Source organism: Leuresthes tenuis, unplaced genomic scaffold, assembly GCF_036924035.1.
Source record: "Leuresthes tenuis unplaced genomic scaffold, fLeuTen1.0.hap1 SCAF_11, whole genome shotgun sequence".
In the NCBI taxonomy this organism is placed as follows: domain Eukaryota; kingdom Metazoa; phylum Chordata; class Actinopteri; order Atheriniformes; family Atherinopsidae; genus Leuresthes; species Leuresthes tenuis.
In genome coordinates this window covers 14,734,936-14,758,631 of record NW_027325365.1, presented here as the reverse complement: position 1 = coordinate 14,758,631, position 23,696 = coordinate 14,734,936, and the positions used below count along the sequence as shown (strand labels likewise).

The window sequence follows — 23,696 nt, the reverse complement described above, 5'->3', positions numbered from 1 at the left end:
CAATCTTTTGAGCAGATTTGAAAAATCTTAAAATGAAAATGAATCAGCTCTCCCATCTCTTTGTTGGCATGCAATTTCTTACAAAGCTGCAGAACCATATGCTGTTTTAAACCACTTTTTCCCCCTTGTAACTCAATTGACATTAAGAGAACTAAAAATGCCTTATCAGTGCACGTACATGATCTAGTTTCTGTATTGATGGCTGTAACAGGTATCATTTTTCAAGTCTCTGTGACAATAGTACTGGAGAAACAGTTTGTAGAGTAAGTCTTTGTGAAAGCAATGTTTTGCTTCAAAGACAGGATGTGGTTCCAGTGTTCCTGGTTGCTTGAATGCAATTGTTCTAGTGCAGAGGAAGGAAATTAACAGGAGTTTCCTTTAAAAGAGGAAAGTGCCCCTTTCCCTTCTGCAGGAGCAAACATTTTTGTAGTGAAAGAAGGACAAAGGAGAAGAGAGTTAGAACAGTCATGCACATCGTCTTTGTTGGCCATTCATTTTAGAAGTTAGTTCCACCATCTGAATCTTTGAATGCTAAGGAACACGTAGCATTGGTTTTAAGGTAAGAGGAGAGATTACTATTATTTCAGAGACTTTGTTGCAAGTTAACAATTATTACTTCTTGCCAAAGAAGAAAATTGTGTGATTTTTTTTTCTTTCTTTTAATTTTATTGTTACATCATGCATTTTGACTATGGTATGTCAAATGTTTCTATTGTCTCTGCTGTCAATATGGCAGCTACCCTTGTCTGCTACGTCAGCCACAACTTCTTCATTTTCTCGTATTGCTGACTCTAGTTTGTGAATGGCTACATCCCGTTTTTAGGCTACGCGTTGATATAATTAGACAACTATTTGAAAGTATTACTTTATGTTGTGATGGAATAGCAATATAGAGAGATCTGAACATAGTAGGTATGAAAAAACTGCCTTTTTTCACAAGTTTCATTCCAGCATATTCATGCTTAGGCTACAGTAGACGTTTTGAGGTATCTAACAGGGCATGTATGTTCACTGGGGAAGCAAATTAGACTTCCCCAGATGATAATGTAGTTTACCACATAAAACTGACATCTCACATCACGTGTCCTGCAGAGAACTGCCAGATGGTGTCCTTGACTCTTGTGAGAATAAAATAAGTTACACAGAGTGATTGCTTGTTACTATACATTAGATCATATCTCACTAAAATAGACTTTTATTATGGTATTACACATAGAATTGACATTTAAATAGTGTATAACAGGAGTGCTTTCATTGAGAATCCATTTTGATGTGCTGGTACACGTTTCATTAATGCTCCATGCTAATGGAGATTTTGAAAATGTGCCGAATGTCAGTATGAATCTTCTTTTACTGATAATGAAAGACTTTAGGTACAAGGTCCTCACTTCTCTGACTTTTATTTTTCAAATTAATTATTTCCATGTTTCCGAGTATAATACCTGATATACAGCTAAATCTGAATGAATTAGATTTTTATAAAACGTGAATGTAAAAATGAACCTTTAGACCAAAATGAATGCATGGAATAGAAAAATATGTGATTGGCAACAAAAAAAAACAGGAAATTTCTAATCTCACAGGGTTCTGGCTTCATGAGTTTATGAATCCAGATAATTTATGGAGTGTTAATTACATTCAGTGATAAACAACAACAGATCTGTTTTGAAAATTATGATAATCAAACCAAGGAACAGCTAATTTAATTAGTTTCAACATTTTGTGGAGTCATTTTGTGCAGCTGATTAAAATGAAGTACGGTCCACTTCTGATTAACAGCATAGTGTCGTTAGTGAAATCTCTGATTGAAAATAATGTATTTAATGTCATCATAGCAGTGTAGCAGTGTAGTGCTAAAAGATATTTGCCAAATTCTCAACCCTATCATTTTCAAATAACATAATATGTATCTTTTTAGAAAAATTAAATATATATATTTACAGAGAGCTTAATATATCTGTCTTTTTGTCTCTTGATGGTTTGCCATTATGTTCTAAGCTCTTCCACTGCTATAGTATCATTAACTTAAACACTTCAGTATAAAAACAGGGTGATCCCCATGCTTGATGCAGTCTGTCAACATTCTGTAGTCCCTGCCATAGAGATGATTTGAATAATGCACTGGCCAGACCATCTTTAATGATGATGTCCTAATTTTACTGGAGAAATCACCCCCACTGCAAAAAAACAAAGTTAAGCTACTAATAGCGAGTAATAATACTAACAACTACTTGGACTCTAATTGACTTGAATTGGATTGTCTCTTTCAAGTGCCCTGAGATGACATTTGTTGTGATTTGGTGCTGCATAAATAAAACCCAAATTAATTGAAAAAAAATAACCCATTTTATTCATAACCAGAGAATGGATTACTGTGGTATTTAAATATATTGCATGTTTACCCCAGAAAAAAAATCTTGGGCAGTTAGGATTTTAAAAGGTGCATGTTGACGCTGTAGCCGGTTTAGGCCAAATCTACAGTGGGAGGTGGTGTAGGCGGATGAGAGCAATTGAGTGCCAGGTTCTCCTCTCACCTCTGTAAATGGGGGTGGAATTTAGGAACAACAAAGACAGCACTGCGTTTTCATATCCATTTATATTCACAGGAATAGAGGTTAAACTTGGTTTGTTTTTGTTATCCACTGATAAAAGCCATGAGGAAATATTCCTAATATGAAGGTATGGTGCAAAACATTACTGGTGATGCACTTATGTGACCAGATGCTATGGAATATTAGGCTGGTAGGATAAAAACTGTTGAGTTTCTGATTAGTTTTGTCGCTCACAGTTAATGGGGCACATACATTTCTTTTGACAACAGGATCACAACAAAGTACTTAAAGGCTCTTATACACCAAATTGTTGTGAAGAACCGGTTCCAACCAGAGGCCCCCTTCTGGGTGTCCTCACATCGCCATGGTCTAAGCAAACAGAATCTGTAATCTGCACCTGTGCAAGAAGATATAGCTTGCCAGTTGGCAACATTATACAATTAGGGGAAGCAGGTACACAGGTAAACGTAGCAGTGTGTGCTTTGTGTTTTTCTGTAATTTCAAACAGAGCTATTCTCTGATGAGTCATGGTTATCAGTTGGTCTTAAGTTTCTTTATTCTGCATGTCCACATTGCTGTAGCTTGTTATAGAGAAATGAAGATGACAAATAAGGGAAGATTGGGGTTGTCATGTTACGTTTGTCATTAGCTTTCTGTCATCACTACAGGCTCTCTTTTTGTACAGCCATTCACTACAATAGACTGCCAATAAGAGCAAGGACTCTTACTGACAGCAGTGATGCCAATTCTTCAATTGGAATCAGTTGAACAAAATATGAGACAGACGTCCTCTGATGCTCCAGATGTCTCCAATTGGGATTGTTGGATTGGTCTATAAGGGCACCTAGAATAAAGATGCACCCTAAACCATGCTTCCATACCAGTTGTCATATGTTGCTGAATGTCCCAGAATTACCAAACTGTGCACTCTTTTTCTGTGTTTTTTACTAGCAATAACAATAATGTAACAATAAAGTTTAATAGTGTCAAGTTAATGCAGAAGCGAGGTCTGATGGTGAAAGGAAGAAAGAAAAACATTTTTCAGATGCTCCGACTGTGGAAGAAGCAGCTTACTGACCTTGAAGGTTCATCAGTATGTACTTTTTCACTTCTAATCGCTGGGGGCTTTCAAGATAGTTGACTGAGGGAGAATATTTTTTCTGCGTGGCTACCTACATTGAGACATTCCCCCATGGGATTCTGTTTGATGTGAGAACAGCAGACTGCACAGATGTGTGCTGGAGTGAAAATAATTTATCTTGCCCTTGTTGGTGTGAGTTGACGTGTGTTTTGTATTAATGAGAGATATTAATGTATCCCATCTCTGTTTGCTTAGAGTAATATATTTGCAAAATCATGTATTTAGTACAGAGGATTTAGTAATAATCCTCTGTCCCTCCTTTAGTAAGCAGCTATTTACTTTGTTAAGGTGTGACCTCATCATCCTGGCTCCATGATACCCCACCTCCCCCTCGCTGCAAGAACAGGCAGCCACCTTATCCCTCACACATACAGCAACATACACATATTCATACAGCAACAGAGGGGTTTAAGAAGGGATTGTGAGATTTTTTTCATTTTGATTTCATATATGTGCCTGGCTCTTGGAGAGAGTGTGTGTGGTGTGTGTAAGTGAGTGCACATGAGAGACAAGCTGAGAGGGAGAGAGAAAGCGAAACAGAGGAGGCAAAGGGGAGGGAGCGTGGATCATGCATGTGCATTAACTCAGCTCCAGCGGCACAGCAGCAGCAGCAAACAGAAACAGCAGCAGCACAGGAGGAAAAGAGAGAAAGAGAAAGACAGAGAGGGAGAGTTGGAGGGAGGGTAGTAGTCTCAGGCACAGGAACAAAAGCTGCAGAAAGCCGCTTTCTATCTCCACTAAAAGAACAACGGAGGAGTGATTCAAGGAGGAGGAGGTGGTCATGATAGTAGTGAGACAATAACGGAAGAGAACAGGCATATTGTAATCAGTGAAGACTGAAATCAAGGCTGTTCTCTTCTCTACTCTCCATGTTTTTGGGGACTCAACGTACCATTGCCTTCGTCTCCAAATCCAGAGGAGGATGTCTGTGTCAGGGAAGAAGGAGTTTGACGTGAAACAGATCCTCAGGCTCCGCTGGCGTTGGTTTAGCCATTCATCTCAAGGTTCTGCTGGTAGTGGAGGGGGCGGAATTGGTGGCGTGGGAGGCTACATCCAGCAGGATGGTCTGGACCACAGAGGAACGCCTGTCCAGGGACGGCTGAAGAGCCACTCGCGGGAAAGAGGTGTTGGAGGACTACGGAAGACTAACAGCCCGGTCCACAGCATTTTGGCACCAACACCAGGCCCGACACCAGTCTATGTCAGAACGGGTCATCAATCATGGCATCATCAGCCGAGCACCATCCAAGGCCTCCAGGTTAACGAGGAGTCTTCAAAGAGCAGTTCCTCTCCCAGTACTACAAGGAAAGAGGAAACAAAACCTGGCCAGGAAGATGTGAAAAGCAGCACAGAGGAACCTGCAGAGGTGCAGGCCAGAGAAAGGTATGGCTATTAATGAGATTGAGAAAAGTAAAAATACTGTCATGCCTCATAGTCCCCTTTCAGTTAATGGTCAATAAGTGAAAGCAGCAGCTAAATAAAAACAGAATATAAGTCTGATGCCTGAGGCAGCACCGCAAAATGATAAGATGAGGTTTTGTTTTATTGATATGTACAGCACTGCTCAAAACAATAAATGATGTTTACATAGTAAGAGACATGATGAAAATCTGTTTAGATTTTCTTAGACTAAATACACACATAGAGTGCATCTGCTACATTTGAACTTAATATTTGCAGTGCCATCCTGCATAAAGATCCTTTAATCTAAGATTAAGTTATCTACACAGCTTTCATTTCTACAGTTTACACAGGCTCGTCAGCTGCCACCATGGCTCACTTTGGGGACAGCTCTATCTCACTTTGTACAGCATGTTAGACAGGATAAAAAATAAAATCTATCTTTCATAATTTAGTGCACTGAAAGCCCAAATCATGCACATAATATGTATTTGCCTGATTCCTCTAAGTGTTGCGTTTTTATATGGCAGACTCATTAAGTTAAAAATGGATGACAAGAAAAACTCACAACATCACGTTACAGAGCCTGGACCTATAAAAAGAAGCAAAAGTGCAATCACATGAATTATCTAGACAGCCTGGTACAACTATGCCCACTCTGAGCTAAAAACTGTTATCACTAGTGGTTCTAATCCTTATGCTGAACTCTCTCAAACCAGTTTCCCAGTGAGAAATCCCATCCCCTGCCTCTCCATGTTGCATCTCTCCTCATGTCATCCTAGTGTTCCTACATCTTCTTCCAGGTGTAAACAGGTTTGGATTGTGTGTGTGTGTGAGTGTGTGAGTCTGACAGAACACTAGAGCACCTCACATGATAGATGAAAAGACCAACTCTCCTTTTATCTTGTCTGTGACATTCTAAGGTGATTGGTCCTTAAGCTTTGCTGACTCCCATGTGCTTTTGTTCCATGCACCTGGTGATGAAAAGAACAATGAAAGTAAACCGTCTTTTTGTTTTCATACGGGGCTCACGTTGATTAGATACGTAATTCAGAAAACATTGTCTCTACCTGCAGCCAAAAATGTGTCAATGTGGATTAAGTGAATGCCACAGGCAGTGGATGGTTGAGCTCCCTCAAGTAAACATAAATTATTCTGAGTTAAGATACGACTTCAGATTCAACTCCACACTCTGCTCCTCGTGTTGGCATAATTGGCAGATGTTCATTTTTTGGAGTTCCTATGTGTGAAAACTACATGCATTAAAGATGTGCCTCACAGTAGAGATGTGTAGCTCTCAAGCTCCCGGGGACCTTGAGTTCATGCCGGCCATGTAAAATACAGCAAATCCAGCATATTTTGACAATGATACTGAATTATTGAAACAGTTCTGCTCTACTGGATGAAAAAAATCCATCCTTGGCTCATATATGCTCTACTTTGGGGATATTGATTTATGGATTTAACAATGACAGATAATCAAAAAAAAAAAACATCTTTCCTGAAAAATGTAACCATTACAGTCTAAACGAGATTCAGTCTCAAGAAAATTGATACACATCTTTTCCTCCTTGCATATGAAAATTTGCCCTGCCAGCAACTTTTCCTGATCATTCCATGCAAGAAATAGCAGAAAGCGGTTTCAGTAGGAGTATTTAGTAGGGAAAACCATATGTTTAAGTTGCTTAATGCTGTTTCTAATCAAAGGAATGCTTAATAAACACACAGCCAATCAATAACTGTAACTTTGGGACGAGTACTGCATGTGTAGATGTACAACTTAGCCTGAATTATAACAGTGCCTGTGTGACACATCATGGCTCACACGTTTATCTGTAGCTTAGCAGATGTGTGGATGTCACTGAGATATGTACATTCATTTACTTCACCAGCTGTGTGGCCCTATTATGTCTCACATCATAAATCCTTGACATGTAATTTGTCACAACCCGTCAGGCTAAATCTAGAAAATCAGCTCTGCTGGTTGTGTAAAATGCAAAATTTTAGCTGTTCCTCTGTAGTTGAAAAATAGGTGCCAGTCATTTTTTGGTGTATGCCTCACAGTGACAATCTTATTACACAGTTTTTATGAGGAAGCCCTCTCATCAGTTGCTTAGTTTTTTTTTCTTATTAATTTGGTTTCTTGCTCCTCTTATTAATATTTCACATTGGTGTCAAATTTAATTAAATGTTAAGATAAATTAAAACAGCTCACAGCTTGTAGCTGTAATTTCACAAGAATCACAAGAAACCATATACATTATTTTGTAGTTGAAGATTTTAGTTTAATCAGATGATGTATTTTTTCTTTTAGGACAAAATGTAAATTTCTATGATTTTTCTGTGAGTTTTGTATGTTTTGCATTGATTTCATGATTACCCCAAAAGTTAGTGACTTGTTCATGTGTGGTCTGGGCTGTTATCATTATTCTTGCTCCATTAACTTCCTCCCTCTAAATTTGAATAACCTTCTTGATCCAGCTGACTGCAATGGTACAAATCTACAGAGCAGTTAAATCAGGCATAGTGAAGAAAGTATATGTAGGTAATGTCTCGTTTTCCATCTATATGCACTATATTTGTATCGTCGTTTCACAGAGAATATAAGGCACAAGTTAACCCAAGTGGAATAGAAACCCTGACCTCCTCCACATAAACACTAACAGAGACTTGAGTCAGCAGGCTGTTAGTTTGAATGATATCTCAATTCCCTTTCCACTGCCTTGGAAAAGAAATACCACCACCTATCCCCCTGTCGACAGCAGTAATTCAGATATTTATTGAATGCCTCATAACGCCACAAGTCTCAAATGGTCTGTGTGTGACACATCCAGCGGACACCTTCTTAAGATGCTGTAAATTGCAAAACTCAGTTTATCTATCATAATCCTCTTGAAGTTTGTAGATTTTATGGTTTTGTATGACAAATTTCACCTATTTTTCTTATCATGTCAGCATTCTGTATCACCAAGGCCATCTTACACGGAAGTCATAGATAAAGCAGGAAGTAGAAAATCTTGGTGCTTCTGAACAAAGCTTTAAATGGAGGTGAGAGGACATGCAGTCACATTAAATGCTGAACACATCCTGTCATTTCTGCTCAAATACGAATCACCCTTTTTCTTTCACCCAAATCGAGCTAATTCAGAGAAAATAATCCCTGACACTGTTTTCCATGAATTTATTAGTAAGGGCCATGCCATTATTCAAACTGTGTCCTCAGTCACCTTGCATACAAATAAAGTCATGAGACATTGTCTGTTCTCAACACTGGCTGTATGAAAGCGTTAAAATTGCCACAAAGTATGTATGATTAAAGGTCTGTGGAGGTATTTGTGAAAATGTGTAATTATTAACAAGTTCTTCAATAAAAATCCCAAATAGGTCATTTTCTGGTTGGATTTAGGCATCTCCTAATGGTTAGATATCAAATGATTGGGTTTAGGTTAAAAAACATCATGGTCAGAACTGAAACATATTCTTTGTATCATGCCACATCACCATTTTAGCACAACTCATTTCAGTATGTCATTTCTTGTTTACTGACGTAATGTCATCAGTGTCCTTGTGAGGATCATAACTGAGTTTGGAAGGACGGAGGTGGAGAATCAAATGATTATGAAAATAATCAATTCAGCAACAGACTTCATATGTTTTAATTGTAAGTATGAATTCCAAAGTAATATGAAATTAAAACCATCCTTCGAACTCTGAAAGCGCTCTTGAAAGAATTACAAAATGAGAACTGGGGAGTCAGATGTAGCTCTAATATGACCCCTGCTTTGTGTAATATATATTTACATAAAATTAAATGTTGTTGTGCGGGTTGTGTGGTTGTCGTTGTATATGTGTAAATATATGTTACATTGCAACTGCAAATACATTTCTTTGAAATAGATGATGGAACATCCATCAGTGACATACACTCTGCAAGTTAACCTGCCATCAGTACGGCAGTGAGGAGTTTTCTGCCAACATTTGCACATTTTTCAGCTACACCCCCAAACTCCCAGCACATAAACACTCTCTGTATCTCTGAGGACACTCATCGACATAACAACATTCAGTGTTTGCATCACTTTACAGAATTTGGTTCTAAGTTCCAGCTGCTCTGAGGGCCACCATAGAGAAGATATAAGATCAAAATTTCCAGTAACAGCAGTGACAATTTTCCATTACATCTACTGGTATAAAGGGTCTGCTGACTGCACTGGGAACAAATTTCAGAGGACATGTTCCCTATATGTTGTGAAAGGTCCTAAGTCATTATCACTGCTATACAGGTATAACAGTGCAACGGTACCTTCAGAAGAGAAATATCTGTTGTGAACCTTTGTGAGAAAGGAAAAAAATCAGTTCCTGTGCAGAGTATTCATTTAAGTCTCACTTTCTGGATGAAGTTCTTACAGTCAGTAAATGTACTTCTCTCAATACAAAGCCCTATAGTAGAGCAGTGCCTGTGAATGTACAGAGGCATAAAGGTCTCATAGAATACATAGACTTGGCAAATGCTGCATGGAGCTTTGTAATTTGTTGGATTCTCAACCCAACTCAATCTGCTCTGCAGCTTTCTGGGGAAAATAGCTGTTATAATCCATTTTGAAAGACACATTTCCCATTTGGCCCAGGCAGGCACAACTTCCTCTCTTAGAGAGATGGAATTGACACTGGACGGAATAAGACTGAAATTCTTAACACGTCTGACATTTACACTTAAGAGCTAATCTGGGCTGTAGAAGGCACATCTTGAAACTTCCAACCATTGATCTGTTTATCCTCACAAAACTGCTTTATGTTGTTTATTCACGATTGCTGCATTTGTTTGTATCTTGTGGGAGAAAATAGCATATGGAAATTCAATAGAGCAGTCTTGATGAAACTGTGAATGCTGCATAGCCTCCTCATCACCTGCTTGGCATTAGTTATGCAGTGTCATTGCAGTGTCTTGGGGGCAACAGTCACATTGTGGTGAGAGAGCTCTGAGAAAGTGTGAGGAGCAAATGACTTAAGACTTAAGGTGATATTGGCTTACTAAAGAAAACCTGCAATGGGACGATGTGTGATGATAAATGAAGCAGGGTATTCTGCTCTGGTATAACTCATTCAGTTTGTAGTTAAATTTATGTTCTTTTTTTGTGTTTGTACACAGTAAATTAAATCTATATGGTCCCTTCGACTCTCTGTGAACTGCTTAGTAATGTAGTGTAGCAGCATTGTCCTCACAGCAGTTTTTCTGTCGCGAGGTGTTCTGAGTTTTTAGTGCCTCAATAAAATTGGGCTATACCACTGATGATCCAGCCCTCTACAAGAAGTAAAATACACACCTTTGAGAAAATTTATTGCTCCCCAGAACGTGATATCAAAGCAATTAGTGTCGGAGAGATTGGTAGGCATGAAAAATCCTTACAGCATGCCTTGGAGCCAGTACAAAAGCTATGGATCTTAGTTTTATGGCCCGATTGCTTATTCAGTCTTGTTTGGTGTTCCTTTGCAAGACTACAGAGTCAGTGGGGAATATTGAGACAGGGCAATAAATTACTCTTGCATTTAGCATAAAGTCTCCCAATAAAGATTAGACTACGGGATACTGCTGTGACCGCAGTGCAATATAAACAATTCCCGGGGGTAAAATGTTGTTGCCTTTGGTAAACAAAGAGGAGAAAGTTTCACGCTCTGCTGAAAACTTTATACTAGAGTGTTAAACAGGATGTCAATAAGAGCCATAAGAGCCACCACCCTCTCTGTCTTTCCTGCAGTATCAATCTTAGAGTGTGCCAATACACGTTGCTGCCAAGCTGTTTATTTGCATTGACAAATATGTAACTTTACTTGTTAATGTGGCTCTCATGTCAGCATATGAGTAGCATTAGGAAGTGTTGCTTTAAATTGCAGCAACTTTTTTTCTTTTTTGAACACTATCAGTCTTCACACAGCAGAAGAACCATGGGATGACGCTGAATTCTCTTGGAGAGACGGCTAGGGTGTTTATATAGCTTAACAAACATCCCTAAATGTCAGTGAACATACTTTGTCTGTGAAGGACACCAAAGTGACTGGGCTTTATTATTTGTCATGAGTGTGAGGGATTACTTGGATGCCTGTTTAACAGCGTGTAATCTAGAAGCCTGTGGGGACGGGGACTCAGCTTTGCCACAATGCCGTAAAAAAAAAAACAGGCTGGTTCACTCGTTAAGTCCCTGTCTTTTGGAAAACAGACATGTACACACAGATATGCAGATGCACCCAGGAACAGACAAAAAGCTGTGCACATGTTCTTTCTGGAAAGCTGTTGCATCGATTGAACAGCTTGTTTGTCCCACTGGATGGTAGTGCTTATTGAGCCACTTATGTATGGGGTTTAGTCCATAGCAGTTTTAATTTCAGCTTAGAGTAGCAAGAAAGATGCAGATGCACCGCAGGGAGAAAAGGAATCAGGGGTGCCATGTGCCCAAATAAGCTCTTTTGTGTCCTCAGTAATTTCTTGCTTATCTAAATGTGTACAGCTATTTTATTTGTTTCTTGCTTTGTACTTGGACAGGAAGAGTGAATATAATGAATATAATCAATCAATAATCAATTTGTCTAAATTAGGATTTATTGATTCAGTGATTCACTCCCACTTCATAGTTTATTATAAAGTATATTGAGTTTTTATTTTAACACAACAAGTGCTTTCAAAATGTATCACAACTAATAAAGTCTTCTGAGTTTTGCTCTTAGAAGACATTGCATGCCATGTTTCATTGAAGTCAGATGAGTGCTGATGGAGTGTCTCTCTTCTTCCCTTGTTTCTTATCTTCCACAGGTTGGTTCTGAGCAATTTCTCCAGGATGAACTCCTCCGATGAGTTTTTCCAGGCCGCAAATCATGCAGAACAGACCTTTCGTAAAATGGAGACCTACCTCCAGCACAAGCAGCTGTGTGATGTTCTCTTGATAGCAGGAGATCACAAGATACCAGCTCATAGGTTGGTGTTTGTGCTTCTATCGGCTTTGATTCCATTAATTACTCTGCATTTGCTATAGCTTAGAGGTAAAGCAGCTCATCTGGATGCAGTTCATTAATCTGGTGACGAAGGTGTTAAAGCTTTGGTCTGGATCGCGGTTTGCAACGAAATTTGTCAGCTCGATCCTTCTGAGAAATAATTGGAAATGCAAATCAAGTATCTTGTGATTATCAGATTGTAGCTGACATGCAAACTCCATCGTCACTGATTAGTTTGTAAATATCGACACTGCTGAGATCTAATTAGATCTGCCCTTCCTCATGTCCACATTACTTTTGATACCTGAAGGAACACTGAGCCACAGCAGAGAGGTGTCAATATTTGGGCATCAAGTACCCAGTAGACTGGCTCAGTTGAAAACATCACATGACATCTCCTTAATGATTAAAACCATTGAGTTCACTGAGTGCATCTGCTTGAATGCAAATTTATCGTTTTTTGTTGGTTCATCCAGACAGACTCATGAAAGACAAAGTGTCCTCAGAGACAGAAAACGAGCTCACTTGTAACCTCACTGCAGTGATTGGCTGATTTAAGTGCATCTTCATTTTTATGCTATTCTCCAACAGTTCCCAAATGTAAAGAAGTGTGAGGCACAATGAATGACACATGATACATGTTTTAGAAATGTTGATAGGCTATGGTTTTCCTGCAGCGTCATATGATCTATCCTTTCCTTTGTGAATACACCACTTTGTTATGTGAGTGAGACAAATGAGTTAACATAATTAGAAGTCTGACTATTATAGCTTTTCGAAAAAAAAAAGATGTATGTGGGATAAAATCATTTATCATCCACTGACAAAGTGGAGTCATAAAGTAGAAGGGATTGCATTTCTTATGGTGACCTCAGATGGAGTTAAATCACTCAAGCAGCAGCACAGCATGACACATGAAACAGTAGCCGCATGAAATAAATTTTCTCTGTAATTTGACTGAATAAATAATAGTAAACTGTGAAGACGTGCTGGTTGTTAATGTGCAAAACTACATGTGAGGGCATGAAACGCACGCTTGAAATGACCCCTCATCTAGATTTTCTTATTAACATGTGAAGCAATGATAGGAAAATTTATCTTATGCATTTTTAATTTTATGGCAGACTGGTCTTAAGTGCTGTTTCAGACTACTTTGCCGCAATGTTCACCAGCGATGTGAGAGAGGCAAAGCAGGAGGAGATAAAGATGGAGGGAGTTGATCCTGAGGCCCTCAGATCCCTGGTTAATTTTGCCTACACTGGTGAGTGCTCATTAAGAAATTCACTGACTATTGTAAGTCATTATGAGATTCTGAAATCCTGCATGACTAGAATGGATCAATAAGACAACTCATCAGTGGGATGACTGAGTGGGCAACACTTTGGTAAATCCACTTCCATGTGTTGGAATTAGAGTATGCTCTTCTGCAGTATTAAAAGTGAGAACTGACATGATAATCATAACTATTAAGTATGTTTTGTTGTCAGGTTTAACAGCAGAGCAACTCACATATTACTGAGGCTGTATTTTTTTAAAGAACCTCAACGGGAACTAATGTTCATTTAACATAGGTCCACTTTTAGGATTTTGCTTGAATTACTCTTTTTGCCATTTACTTGACTGAAATGTTGTTTCAATGGATTTTTGCAGTTGTAGATATCTTCAGTCATGTCAGGAAAAAGGTATTTTCTTTGTCCTGACATTGCAGGTGTCCTTGAGCTGAAAGAGGAGACCATCGAGAGTTTATTGGCGGCAGCTTGCCTCCTCCAGCTTTCACAAGTCATCCAGGTCTGTTGTAGCTTCCTCATGAAACAGCTTCATCCCTCCAATTGCCTTGGAATACGATCCTTTGCAGACGCCCAGGGCTGTGTGGACCTGCTGAATGTGGCTCATAACTACACCATGGTAGGACCGTGAACATGTCCAGGCCACATTTATATGGTGGGCTAAATAATTTATTTGCAATAAGAGACTGTAATCCTCACTGGCTGAATGTACATTGGCAGCTATAACAATGAAAGCCATGATAGCAAGAAATGTTTTTTAAAAATTATGTTTAAATCTTAAATATACTTCACATGAAAGTATAGCAACATTAGTGAAGAAGTGAATTTACTTTGCTCAAAATGATGGATAGTATTCTGACTTCCTCTCAGAATGTATCTAAATCTTGTTGTGCTTGCATCAACTCTTTTTCCTTTGTATATTTATCACATTTAATAAAATCAGTCAGTAAACACAGATTGTGTAGATAACATTTTTTTCTGGATTCACAGTTCAAAACACATTAATCTTTTTCAGCAGTTCTCTGTTTTTGGCCCAGTTAATTTGAATAACCCGCCATGAGCTATAAAGGAATACAATATTGCCTTCCTAAGGTTATTTTCATTTCATAATTTCAGCAGAGATGATGAGCACATTTGAATAGAAATGGAATAGTTTCACGCCTTCAATTTATACAGTTTGGCTGTGTGTTGTCAGAAGAGACACCACGTTGCTGCACATTGATTAGTGCACAGCCATACGAGCGTTTTCAGTGTATTTCTCCAAGGAATATTTGCACTGGTTTAAAATTCATCCGCATATTTGTCAGATCATCTTTTTTGCCAGTCATGCAGAAGTGGCAGCGCGAGGCAGGCGTTATCTCCTGAAGGACATCTGCTCACCCAGTTTACATAGCCCCCATCCCGGAGCAGGAGGTTAATCTAATCATCAAACTGCACAAGAGGGCCAGCTTCCTGTTCAATCACTTCAGTAATGAAGAGGGAGAGCTGTGGGCTTCCTGGTACACCATCCGCTGCGTCCTGAGTGGACCGAGTTGTGTTTTGATAAGCTTGGTTTTCCTATTTGAGCGAGGCAGTCAGGATCTGCCTCTAACATCCCTTTCCTCTATGAAACAGTTGCATGTTTCATGTTGCAGTACATAGAAATATTTTGTTTGATTTAATTGATCAATCTGTTTTTAAGAGAATACTATTAGCCGTATGTTTCTGTTAGCCTCTGCAGATGGTAATCACAAAGGTTTAGTAAAGTAATCCTCCCAGCTGCAGACTGATTAAGCAACAGCTCTCTTCCTTTAAAACCACTGATTTTACACAATTACTGTTTTGTTGTAGTTAAACCCGTTAGAATTCTTTCCTGCTGATTTTGTTTTCCAGGCAGCTAATTCAACAATGATGATCTGAAAACATGATTTTTGATGGAAATGAAACAACCTCAGTTAAGCTTTCAGTTTTATTGTCAAATGTTGAAAAATGGTCACAACTAACTGATCCAAAACAATGTCAAACAGTTGGATGGAATTTCTGCCCTCGGCTTTTACCAGAGATCAATAGATGTCCCTCATTTCATTAAGCCTCACCATGTTAAGCTCTTAAAACCTTCCCTGATTAAGATCAGACCAAGACACTGTGATTAGTTGCAAGTTGATAATCGATAGCTTGTTTGTTTTCTGTAACTCTGGAGCTTCCACTCTTAAGTTAGGGCAAAGTTATTGTGATAGCTTGGTAATTAATGCTCAGTCGCTTTGTTCAAAGAGTACACAGGACAGAATTACAGCCAAATATTGCTCAGCATGTCTTTCAAGTGTTTTACTGCTGGAGATACTATAGATGCATAGAGATAGGAGAGGGTTTTATACAGTATATCATCTCTAATGGAAGTGCCCAGAGACAAAGACCTTGAAGTGGTAGTCATGCAGTGCTGTCATACTGGCTGGGCTGTGGCCAATAAATGGAAGATTAATCATTACTAAGGTAATAGAGAACAGCTTCCACATAGCTCAGAGCTGGACACAGCATTGGTGGGATTCCAATGTCGGCTTGCATGGCCATACTGTTTCTCCTCAAAAGGCATGCAAAGGCTTATTTGTATCAAGTATGATTAGCAACAAAAATGTCTCATTAACTTTTAAAAAGCTTTTTTAAAGGAATGTTTTATGGCAGATTTGATTTCTGTTATTTGGGTAATTTTCTTAAATGAGCTAAATGAATTAGATGATTGTTTTTTTTTTCTTTCAAATTAAAAATGTATTGAGTAATGTATTGATGTATGAGTATTTAACAAATTATTAAGATAAAAAAACTCCCAAATGCCACTATCTTACCACTTGAGGCCATTTTTCTTCACCTCCCTGTCCTTGTGCTACTTGGTCCTCACAGAGACACACACACACACTCTCACACACACACTCTGATGCAACGACCGTACCATTCGGCTAATAACTGATGATTATCTGTCTCCTCTGTGTCTCCTCTCTGTTCCAGGAACACTTCCTGGAGGTCATTCAGAACCAGGAGTTCCTGCTGCTCCCCACGGCGGAGATTGTTAAGCTGCTCTCCAGCGATGACATCAACGTTCCCGATGAAGAAACAATCTTTCAAGCATTGATGATGTGGGTGAGATATGATGTCCAGCTTCGACAACAAGACCTTGGGGTGCTTCTGGCTTTCATCCGCCTGCCTCTTCTCCCTCCTCAGGTAAGTACACTGAGAGGCGAGCATGTCTCTTTACTGCCACTCTTTTCTGACACTTAACCACTTAAAATCCATGGCCAGCTGCTACTTCAGTGACCGAAAAAAGAATATTCTTCCTTCACAGCTTATCATGTGACAGCTTTTCATTTATTTATATGATTATTGCCAGGCTGTGCAAAAAATAGCCCATCTTTTGCAAAGATACGTAGTATAGAAATATTCCTGCCACTGAATAATTCATTTCTACTCATAAGTTGCCTTCCCAAACTAATTATGCACATGTGCATTTTACATGTTATTTCACAGCAAATAAATTTAGGAAGAGAGAAAACCCCACACACACCCACGGCACTATTGTTTGAAAAAAAAAACAATGAAGCAGCTGCTTTTATAAATGAAAAAAAAAAAAAGATCTGGAAAATATGATCTCACACACAAGCTATTTTCTCCTTTGGCTTGGAAGAGGCTGTTTTCTGTGAGAGAAATAAACAACAGAAATTAATCATTGTTTTTGTCAAAGCTGGAACTGATGTCAGCAGCGCAGTGCAGGCATAGCAGGATGAGAAAATAGATATAGAACTTTAAAATCATGAATATGAAAGTGTGGGGAAATATTCAACATTATAACATTTCATAAAAAGACAAAATACATCAAAAGTCTTAATCGAAAAGTAATTTCTTCAGTGTAGTTTCAGAGTCGCAGATAAGTGGATATTACAATCCATTTGCTGAACAGTTGCAATATACTTCATGTTTGATGAATTTAACTGCAATACATATCATCGTATCTTACTTAATGGTAATCTTTGGTTGAATATCTTATTATGATTTTCTTTCTTCTTGCCTTAAACAGATAATACGTTTGTGCACAAAAGTAATTCCTTCAGTGAAAAAGAAGTTTATTTTGCTCTTTAGTCAGATTAACAACATCATTTAACAGCTTAATCGGATACCACAAACTTCATAAAACCAGCACAACTTCATCCAGTAGTTCCCTGCACTGAGTCAAAGGTTATTCCCTTAACACTTGGCACCGTCTCCGCACATAGACTCTACATATTTTAAGGCATTTTTGTCTTGTTGTGCAGCTGATTCATGTGATTCCTTGCAATGTAGCTCCTCGCAGATCTGGAAAACAACAAGATGTTCTCTGATGATCTGGAGTGTCAAAAGCTGCTGATGGAGGCCATGAAGTATCACCTGCTGCCTGAACGACGCCCCATGTTCCAGAGTCCAAGAACAAAACCCAGAAAGTCCACTGTGGGTGCGCTTTATGCTGTGGGAGGGATGGACGCCACCAAAGGTAAACTCATAGAAAGTGGTTGCCAGTATATTGGCCATGAGTTTACCTAAAAATGTAATGCTTGCTGTGTTTTTTATTGCAGGCTCTACCACCATAGAAAAGTATGACTTGAGGACAAACACATGGGTCCAAGTTGGAGTCATGAACGGACGGCGGCTGCAGTTTGGCGTGGCGGTGATAGACAACAAGTTGTATGTTGTCGGAGGGAGAGATGGACTCAAGACATCCAACATGGTGGAGTGCTACAATCCTATCAATAAAGTGTGGTCCACCATGCCCCCAATGTCAACACACAGACACGGACTTGGTAGGTTGTCTTGGTCAGACAATGACAGGAAGTGATGTAGACTAATGATGCAGCCTGTATTACAGCATTATTTCTTTGTTCAGGGCAATATTGCAAATTTTTTCACAATTTTAATAAAAATTCAGGAGAAATATATATTTTTTTTACAAATGTAGAACAGCTCTCATAAGTGGTAATTCAATTGGTGGTTTATTACCCTCATTAACACATTAATTAATCTATCAAGTGTCAGAAATTAAAGTAAAGCAATCAAATATCTTGTAATGCTTTCAGATTTGAGCTTTTTACCAGGTGTTATGACACTGAAAATAGGACGCATGCTCAGAAGGGCCGCAAATTATATGCTGTTGAAGAAAAAAAAATATCCCACATTTCTTTGACGCATACCTTTGATATTTTCCTATTCCAATATCAAAGTCTGGCAAGCTGTGCTGGCCCTGCTCTCCCTTACCCTTCCCTGCCCAGCTCGACTCATATCCGAATCGTTTTGATTTACAGTTGAAACAGGTCCTGCAAACTGTGCAGGGAGATCTTGTCAAACATTCAGCTCACTCACCCGGTGTGATCGGAGGTATCAGCGAGCCCAGGAGATCACACTGCACAGATTACCTGGGCTGTCTTTGATCTACACTATAGCAAATGTCTCTTGCTGCTTTGCTTATCGTGTGCATATTTTTAGTCTGAATATATTTGAACTTAGTGTCTGTGAGCATCCCTTTATGGACATTACCTGCTGTGTGAGTTGTGGGTGAACACAAGAGAGAGATTACGCCCTTCATTCCAAAACCAAGTAATAAAAAAGTAGCTTCATTATAAGAATAGTATAGCACCTCACTGAGCTTCTCTATGAGTGCAGCCATGCCCACATGTTCCCTAGAAACAACTGAACTCTCACCCGAGGAAATGAGGGTTGTAAAATAGTTAAAACACAGCTTGCATTGTTGCTAGTGGAAACTGCTTTCCTCTGTGACCTGGGAATGAGGAATAACAGCAATATTTTATAGTCTTCCTGTTTTCTGAATAGATTTGGGCCGCAGCATGAGTCACACTGCTCTAAAATGGGAACTGTGCCTCAACTCTCCCCTCAAGATCTACAGGAAACAATTTTTGTTTCATTTAATATTCACCAACATTTAAATTTACTTTACAGCGTGCCTCATAATCAGAAATAGAAAAAGAGTAATACATCATTTCATTCAGCCTAAGTGGGGGGTGTGGATTTCTGGCTATAATGTATGATTAGCTATGATTTTTGTGTAATTACTTGTGCTGAAGCATCATAAACACACAATCTCACAAAATCAAAGTGAAAATGGAACGTTTTCTGTGCTTATTCTCATTCTAGGCATTGCTGTGCTTGAGGGTCCCATGTATGCCGTAGGAGGCCATGACGGCTGGAGCTACCTTAACACGGTGGAACGCTGGGATCCACAGGCCAGACAGTGGAACTATGTGGCCAGCATGTCAACTCCACGGAGCACCATGGGAGTCACAGCACTCAATGGAAAGTGAGTTGCTCTGCTCCTTCTTTACTACACTAACTAGATCATCTGAACACACTAAATATAGTATACATTTTACTAGCTGTAAAAAAACTGTTTTTGTTTGTCAAAAAATATGTTTCTACTTATTTCCTAGCATTGATATTCTGACCTCAACTGAAAGAGAGGTGGATACGTTGATGTACTTGCTCACTTTTAAGGCACTAAATGGCTTTTGCACCTAAATAGCCCTCAGTTTTATTGACTTGCTATAAGCCCTCCTGAATCCCTAGATCCACTTGTTACTCCCAGCTCACAGTTTGTGACAAACGGAGATGGAGCTTTTGTTGTTTGTGCCCTCATGGAGCTCTCTGCCCACTGAATCAAACGCACACTCAAACTTCTTCTCAAAAGTTTTGCAAGAATTTGGGGGGAATAAAAACCATATATATTTCAATTGTATAATTTTATTAGTATGCATTTCATCTACTTTATTGTATTGATACTGATATGATTTGCCCTTATTATGTTTTTATCTAGCTTGTTTGGATTTATTCTTTTTTTGGAGTGCTTACAACATTATACTTGAATTTGTTTGTGATATGTGTGAAATAGTCTCCAGCTCAGAGCATAGGCTACTTTGATATGCATGCAGTGTAATCTTAACTCTAAAAGAAAAACATTTCATGTATATTTGAAAGTATAAAATGCATTACAACACAATTTAACTAACTCAAGCGAAGAAGTGACCGTCCCTCAGCTTGATCCAAATATGTTTGTGTGCTGAAGGAGAAAAGAGGCCTCAGCTCAGCTACGTCCAACATTCAGTGTAAGAGTTGATGCTGGGTTATTTTTGCAGCTGGGTCAAAAATAGACAACAAGGAAACATATTCTCCAGCCTCTGAAGTGATTTTTGTAGAAAAGAACGCTCTCAGGGATGGTGCCTTTGAAATGTGCCCTCCACCGCTCAATACCACATCTTTTAAATCTATCACACGATCATGCTATCATGACTACTTCTACAGACAGCGTCTGTCAAGATTCAGAACCCTTTTGTTTCATCTCTCAGACTCTTTGCAGTTGGTGGTCGTGACGGCAGCTCGTGTTTGAGGTCAATGGAGTGCTTCGATCCGCACACCAACAAGTGGAGCATGTGTGCACCCATGGCGAAGAGGAGAGGAGGCGTGGGTGTAGCCACATACAACAACTTCCTGTATGCTGTGGGAGGACACGATGCCCCCGCTTCCAACCACTGCTCGAGACTCTCTGACTGTGTTGAGAGGTCAGTAAATGCTTTACAAACACAATGTTGTCGTTGGATCGCTGTTAAAGGAAGTCTGCACTGGCTTAACTTTCTCATCATAACAAAAGAGAGAAAATACTTGATCCCCACCCTTTTCCTGCGTTTTTAGACATTTTCTGTATAGCCACATAATTTCATTTCATCGTGTCTGGCACCATCTGGTGGCCACAGTGTCCACCAAAAACACAAACTTTTAAAGTCTCTTGCTTTTTTAAACAATGCAATTTTCTTACTTACTTTAACAAATTATCAAATATTTGAATTCAGATAAAGTAGATTACTGCCTTGTTTCTTGTTTTTTTTTTTCCTGTTACATCTGTTACATCAATATTTGACCTAAAGCTACATGAATGAATGAACTTCCTCGCTCATGATTTACAAATCATTAAACGTATCGTGTTTGGTTCTCTGTTCACGCCGAAAAGACTTTACCTCAGACCCTTCAGATATCTGTGACTGAAGAGGGTAAAAATGAGGCCGTATCCGTTAGTGGGGGATCAGGTTTGTCACAATATCAGATTAAATCACACGCAAAACAGGAAGCAAGAAGCTGTAGAGACTGTTCAAAACCCCCAATTTACAATCAGTCATGTTTAATTAGCTGGGATCAGCTGATATTATATCAAATATTATTGATATAATATTACGAGTGTTATATCAACACAATGTCGATCTTTCATTCTCTTAATATCTGTTAATACTGGTACATAACGACACCCTTGGTGGTGATTTGATGCTGTTTTCCTCAGAAGGCCATAACGATGTCATTCAGCTCAGCTATTTGTATTGTTTCTACAGATATGATCCAAAGACAGACACATGGACCACTGTGTCCTCCCTCAGCGTTCCCCGGGATGCGGTGGGGGTTTGCTTGCTGGGTGACAGGCTTTATGCGGTGGGTGGATACGATGGCCAGTCATATCTGAACACTGTTGAGTCCTATGATGCTCAGAACAACGAGTGGACCGAGGTAATCCCAGCAGCTCATAGTAGTTTTTTTTTGCTTTTATTGCGACACACTCCCGCATTCCTATGACTGTAATACTTATGTCTTTATGATGCAAAAAAAGAAATATCACAATTCAGATTTCATTTGAGATACTGTAACTTCTGACATTTAAAATGATTCAACTGAAATTGTACTTGCTCTACAAGAGCTGGTATCATATAAGAGTAAAGCTTCAGTTGAAATCCCTCAGGAGCATAATTCCAATGAAGTCACAGAAGCCTATCAATATTTTATCGTGGCTTTTCTAGTTCCCCCTCCCCATCTGGGCAGTGTAGCCTTATTATCTGCATCAAGGGAAATGGGAGTTTCTGAAGGCAGCCTCTGATGAAAAGCTGCATGTTAACCTCTGTCTTCCTCTAGGAGGTCCCTCTCAACATTGGAAGGGCAGGCGCCTGCGTGGTGGTGGTGAAATTGCCTTGAGCGGTTTGTCTCACGACAGCATGAAAAACAAATGAGAGAGCGGTGGCGAGGAGTGGACAAACAAAACAACAGATCGAGGACACATCCTCTGAGAGTCTGTTTTCATTTTTTTCCTCCCCTTTAACTCTGCTCTCCAGTTTTTTTGGAGCAAAACATAGACAGGGCCTTGCCCATAAACCATTGTTTCTACCATTAGTGAACATATCTGCCCACTGGGGAGGACTGAAACTGGAATGCACTGCACAGTCTTCACATTCTCAACTGATCGAGAACTTTCATAGACTTTACTAAGCCGCAAACACATCAGCACCAAGGCTTTGTTGTACTTGTTGTTTGTTACAGTGGTTTTAAGAAAAACTAATGTCAGTGTCCTCAAGATTAAAAAGTAAGTACATTTCGAGCAAGTAAGCCCAACTCCAGGTTAGTTTACAATTATACACAAACATGTCTTATCAGTGCCATCTCATACAGTATATTTTTTGGCTTCGTATGTCCCTTTATAGCTACGATAATAAGAACTCCTGTAATAAACAGATGTAATTCTGTACCAGTATCTTTTCCTAAACAGTGGTCTAAAAATATTTTTACTCCTTGGTGATGAAGACCACTGATATGAACATAGGGGGCGCTGAGTTTGCCTGACTGGTCTGAAGTAAAAACATTTCTTTTTTTATTCCTTTAGCCTGTCGCTACAGAACACCAAAGTCATGCACCTGTCTTGGATGTCTTGTAACACATTGCGCAAAGGTTTCACAAGTTTGTGAATCACATAAGATATATCATATTGATATTTCACACTGCTATACAGACTTTTGTTGACTTTCTGAAACTACATTTGTGTTTAAAGCATCATGCCTGAACCAGTGTCATCTGGTGACTTCAAACTGTATTGTTTATCTGGCTTTACTCCTGGAGTTGTTAGCGAATCAGTTGTTTTGACTTGTATAATATATAATCATCTCATCTGTATTGTTTTTCTTTACAACACAACGCCTTCTTGTTATCGTTTATCATCCAAACTAACACACCTCAACCTTTGGATTACCCTTTGGACGACCATGTGGAACCAGATGCTCCTATCTGAGTCTGACAGCTATTGTTATACATTTTTACATGCTGCACAAAGATTTCCACAGCAATTTCTACATTTGTAGTTCGATGACCTGCTCAAGAAAATGAAAGAATACTAGTTTGTTCACAATGAAAACAATTTCTAACTGTAATTATGAATCGTCTGGGGGCCAAATGTTACTTTACATGATTTTGTACAGCATGCAAACCGATAAATAAAATTACTTCAGTCTTCTCTGCATGATCAAA

The 23,696-nt window shown here is 39.0% G+C and overlaps 1 protein-coding gene across 2 annotated transcripts; it reads left to right on the top strand.

Moving 5' to 3' along the window:
- The first annotated feature begins 444 nt into the window (after nucleotides 1–444).
- On the top strand, nucleotides 445–23,696 carry klhl4 (kelch-like family member 4). Of its 2 annotated transcripts, none has more exons than XM_072395625.1 (11): nucleotides 445–559; nucleotides 11,900–12,061; nucleotides 13,203–13,339; nucleotides 13,787–13,983; nucleotides 16,344–16,556; nucleotides 17,670–17,856; nucleotides 17,939–18,163; nucleotides 19,509–19,671; nucleotides 20,714–20,926; nucleotides 21,746–21,917; nucleotides 22,317–23,696. In XM_072395625.1, the coding sequence occupies exons 2-11, from the start codon at nucleotides 11,925–11,927 to the stop codon at nucleotides 22,374–22,376; spliced, it is 1,704 nt and encodes a 567-aa protein (XP_072251726.1). In that variant the 5' UTR covers nucleotides 445–559; nucleotides 11,900–11,924; the 3' UTR covers nucleotides 22,377–23,696. The 2 variants fall into 2 exon arrangements, with proteins under 2 accessions (XP_072251726.1, XP_072251725.1); XM_072395624.1 differs by lacking the exon at nucleotides 445–559 and adding an exon at nucleotides 3,618–5,076.

Coding starts and splice junctions, on each gene's coding strand:
- klhl4 (XM_072395624.1), top strand. CDS start 4,616: ATGTCTGTGTCAGGGAAGAAGGAGTTTGACGTGAAACAGATCCTCAGG. Junction 12,062..13,202: donor CACAAGATACCAGCTCATAG/GTTGGTGTTTGT, acceptor ATTTTATGGCAG/ACTGGTCTTAAGTGCTGTTT. Junction 13,984..16,343: donor TGGCTCATAACTACACCATG/GTAGGACCGTGA, acceptor TCTCTGTTCCAG/GAACACTTCCTGGAGGTCAT.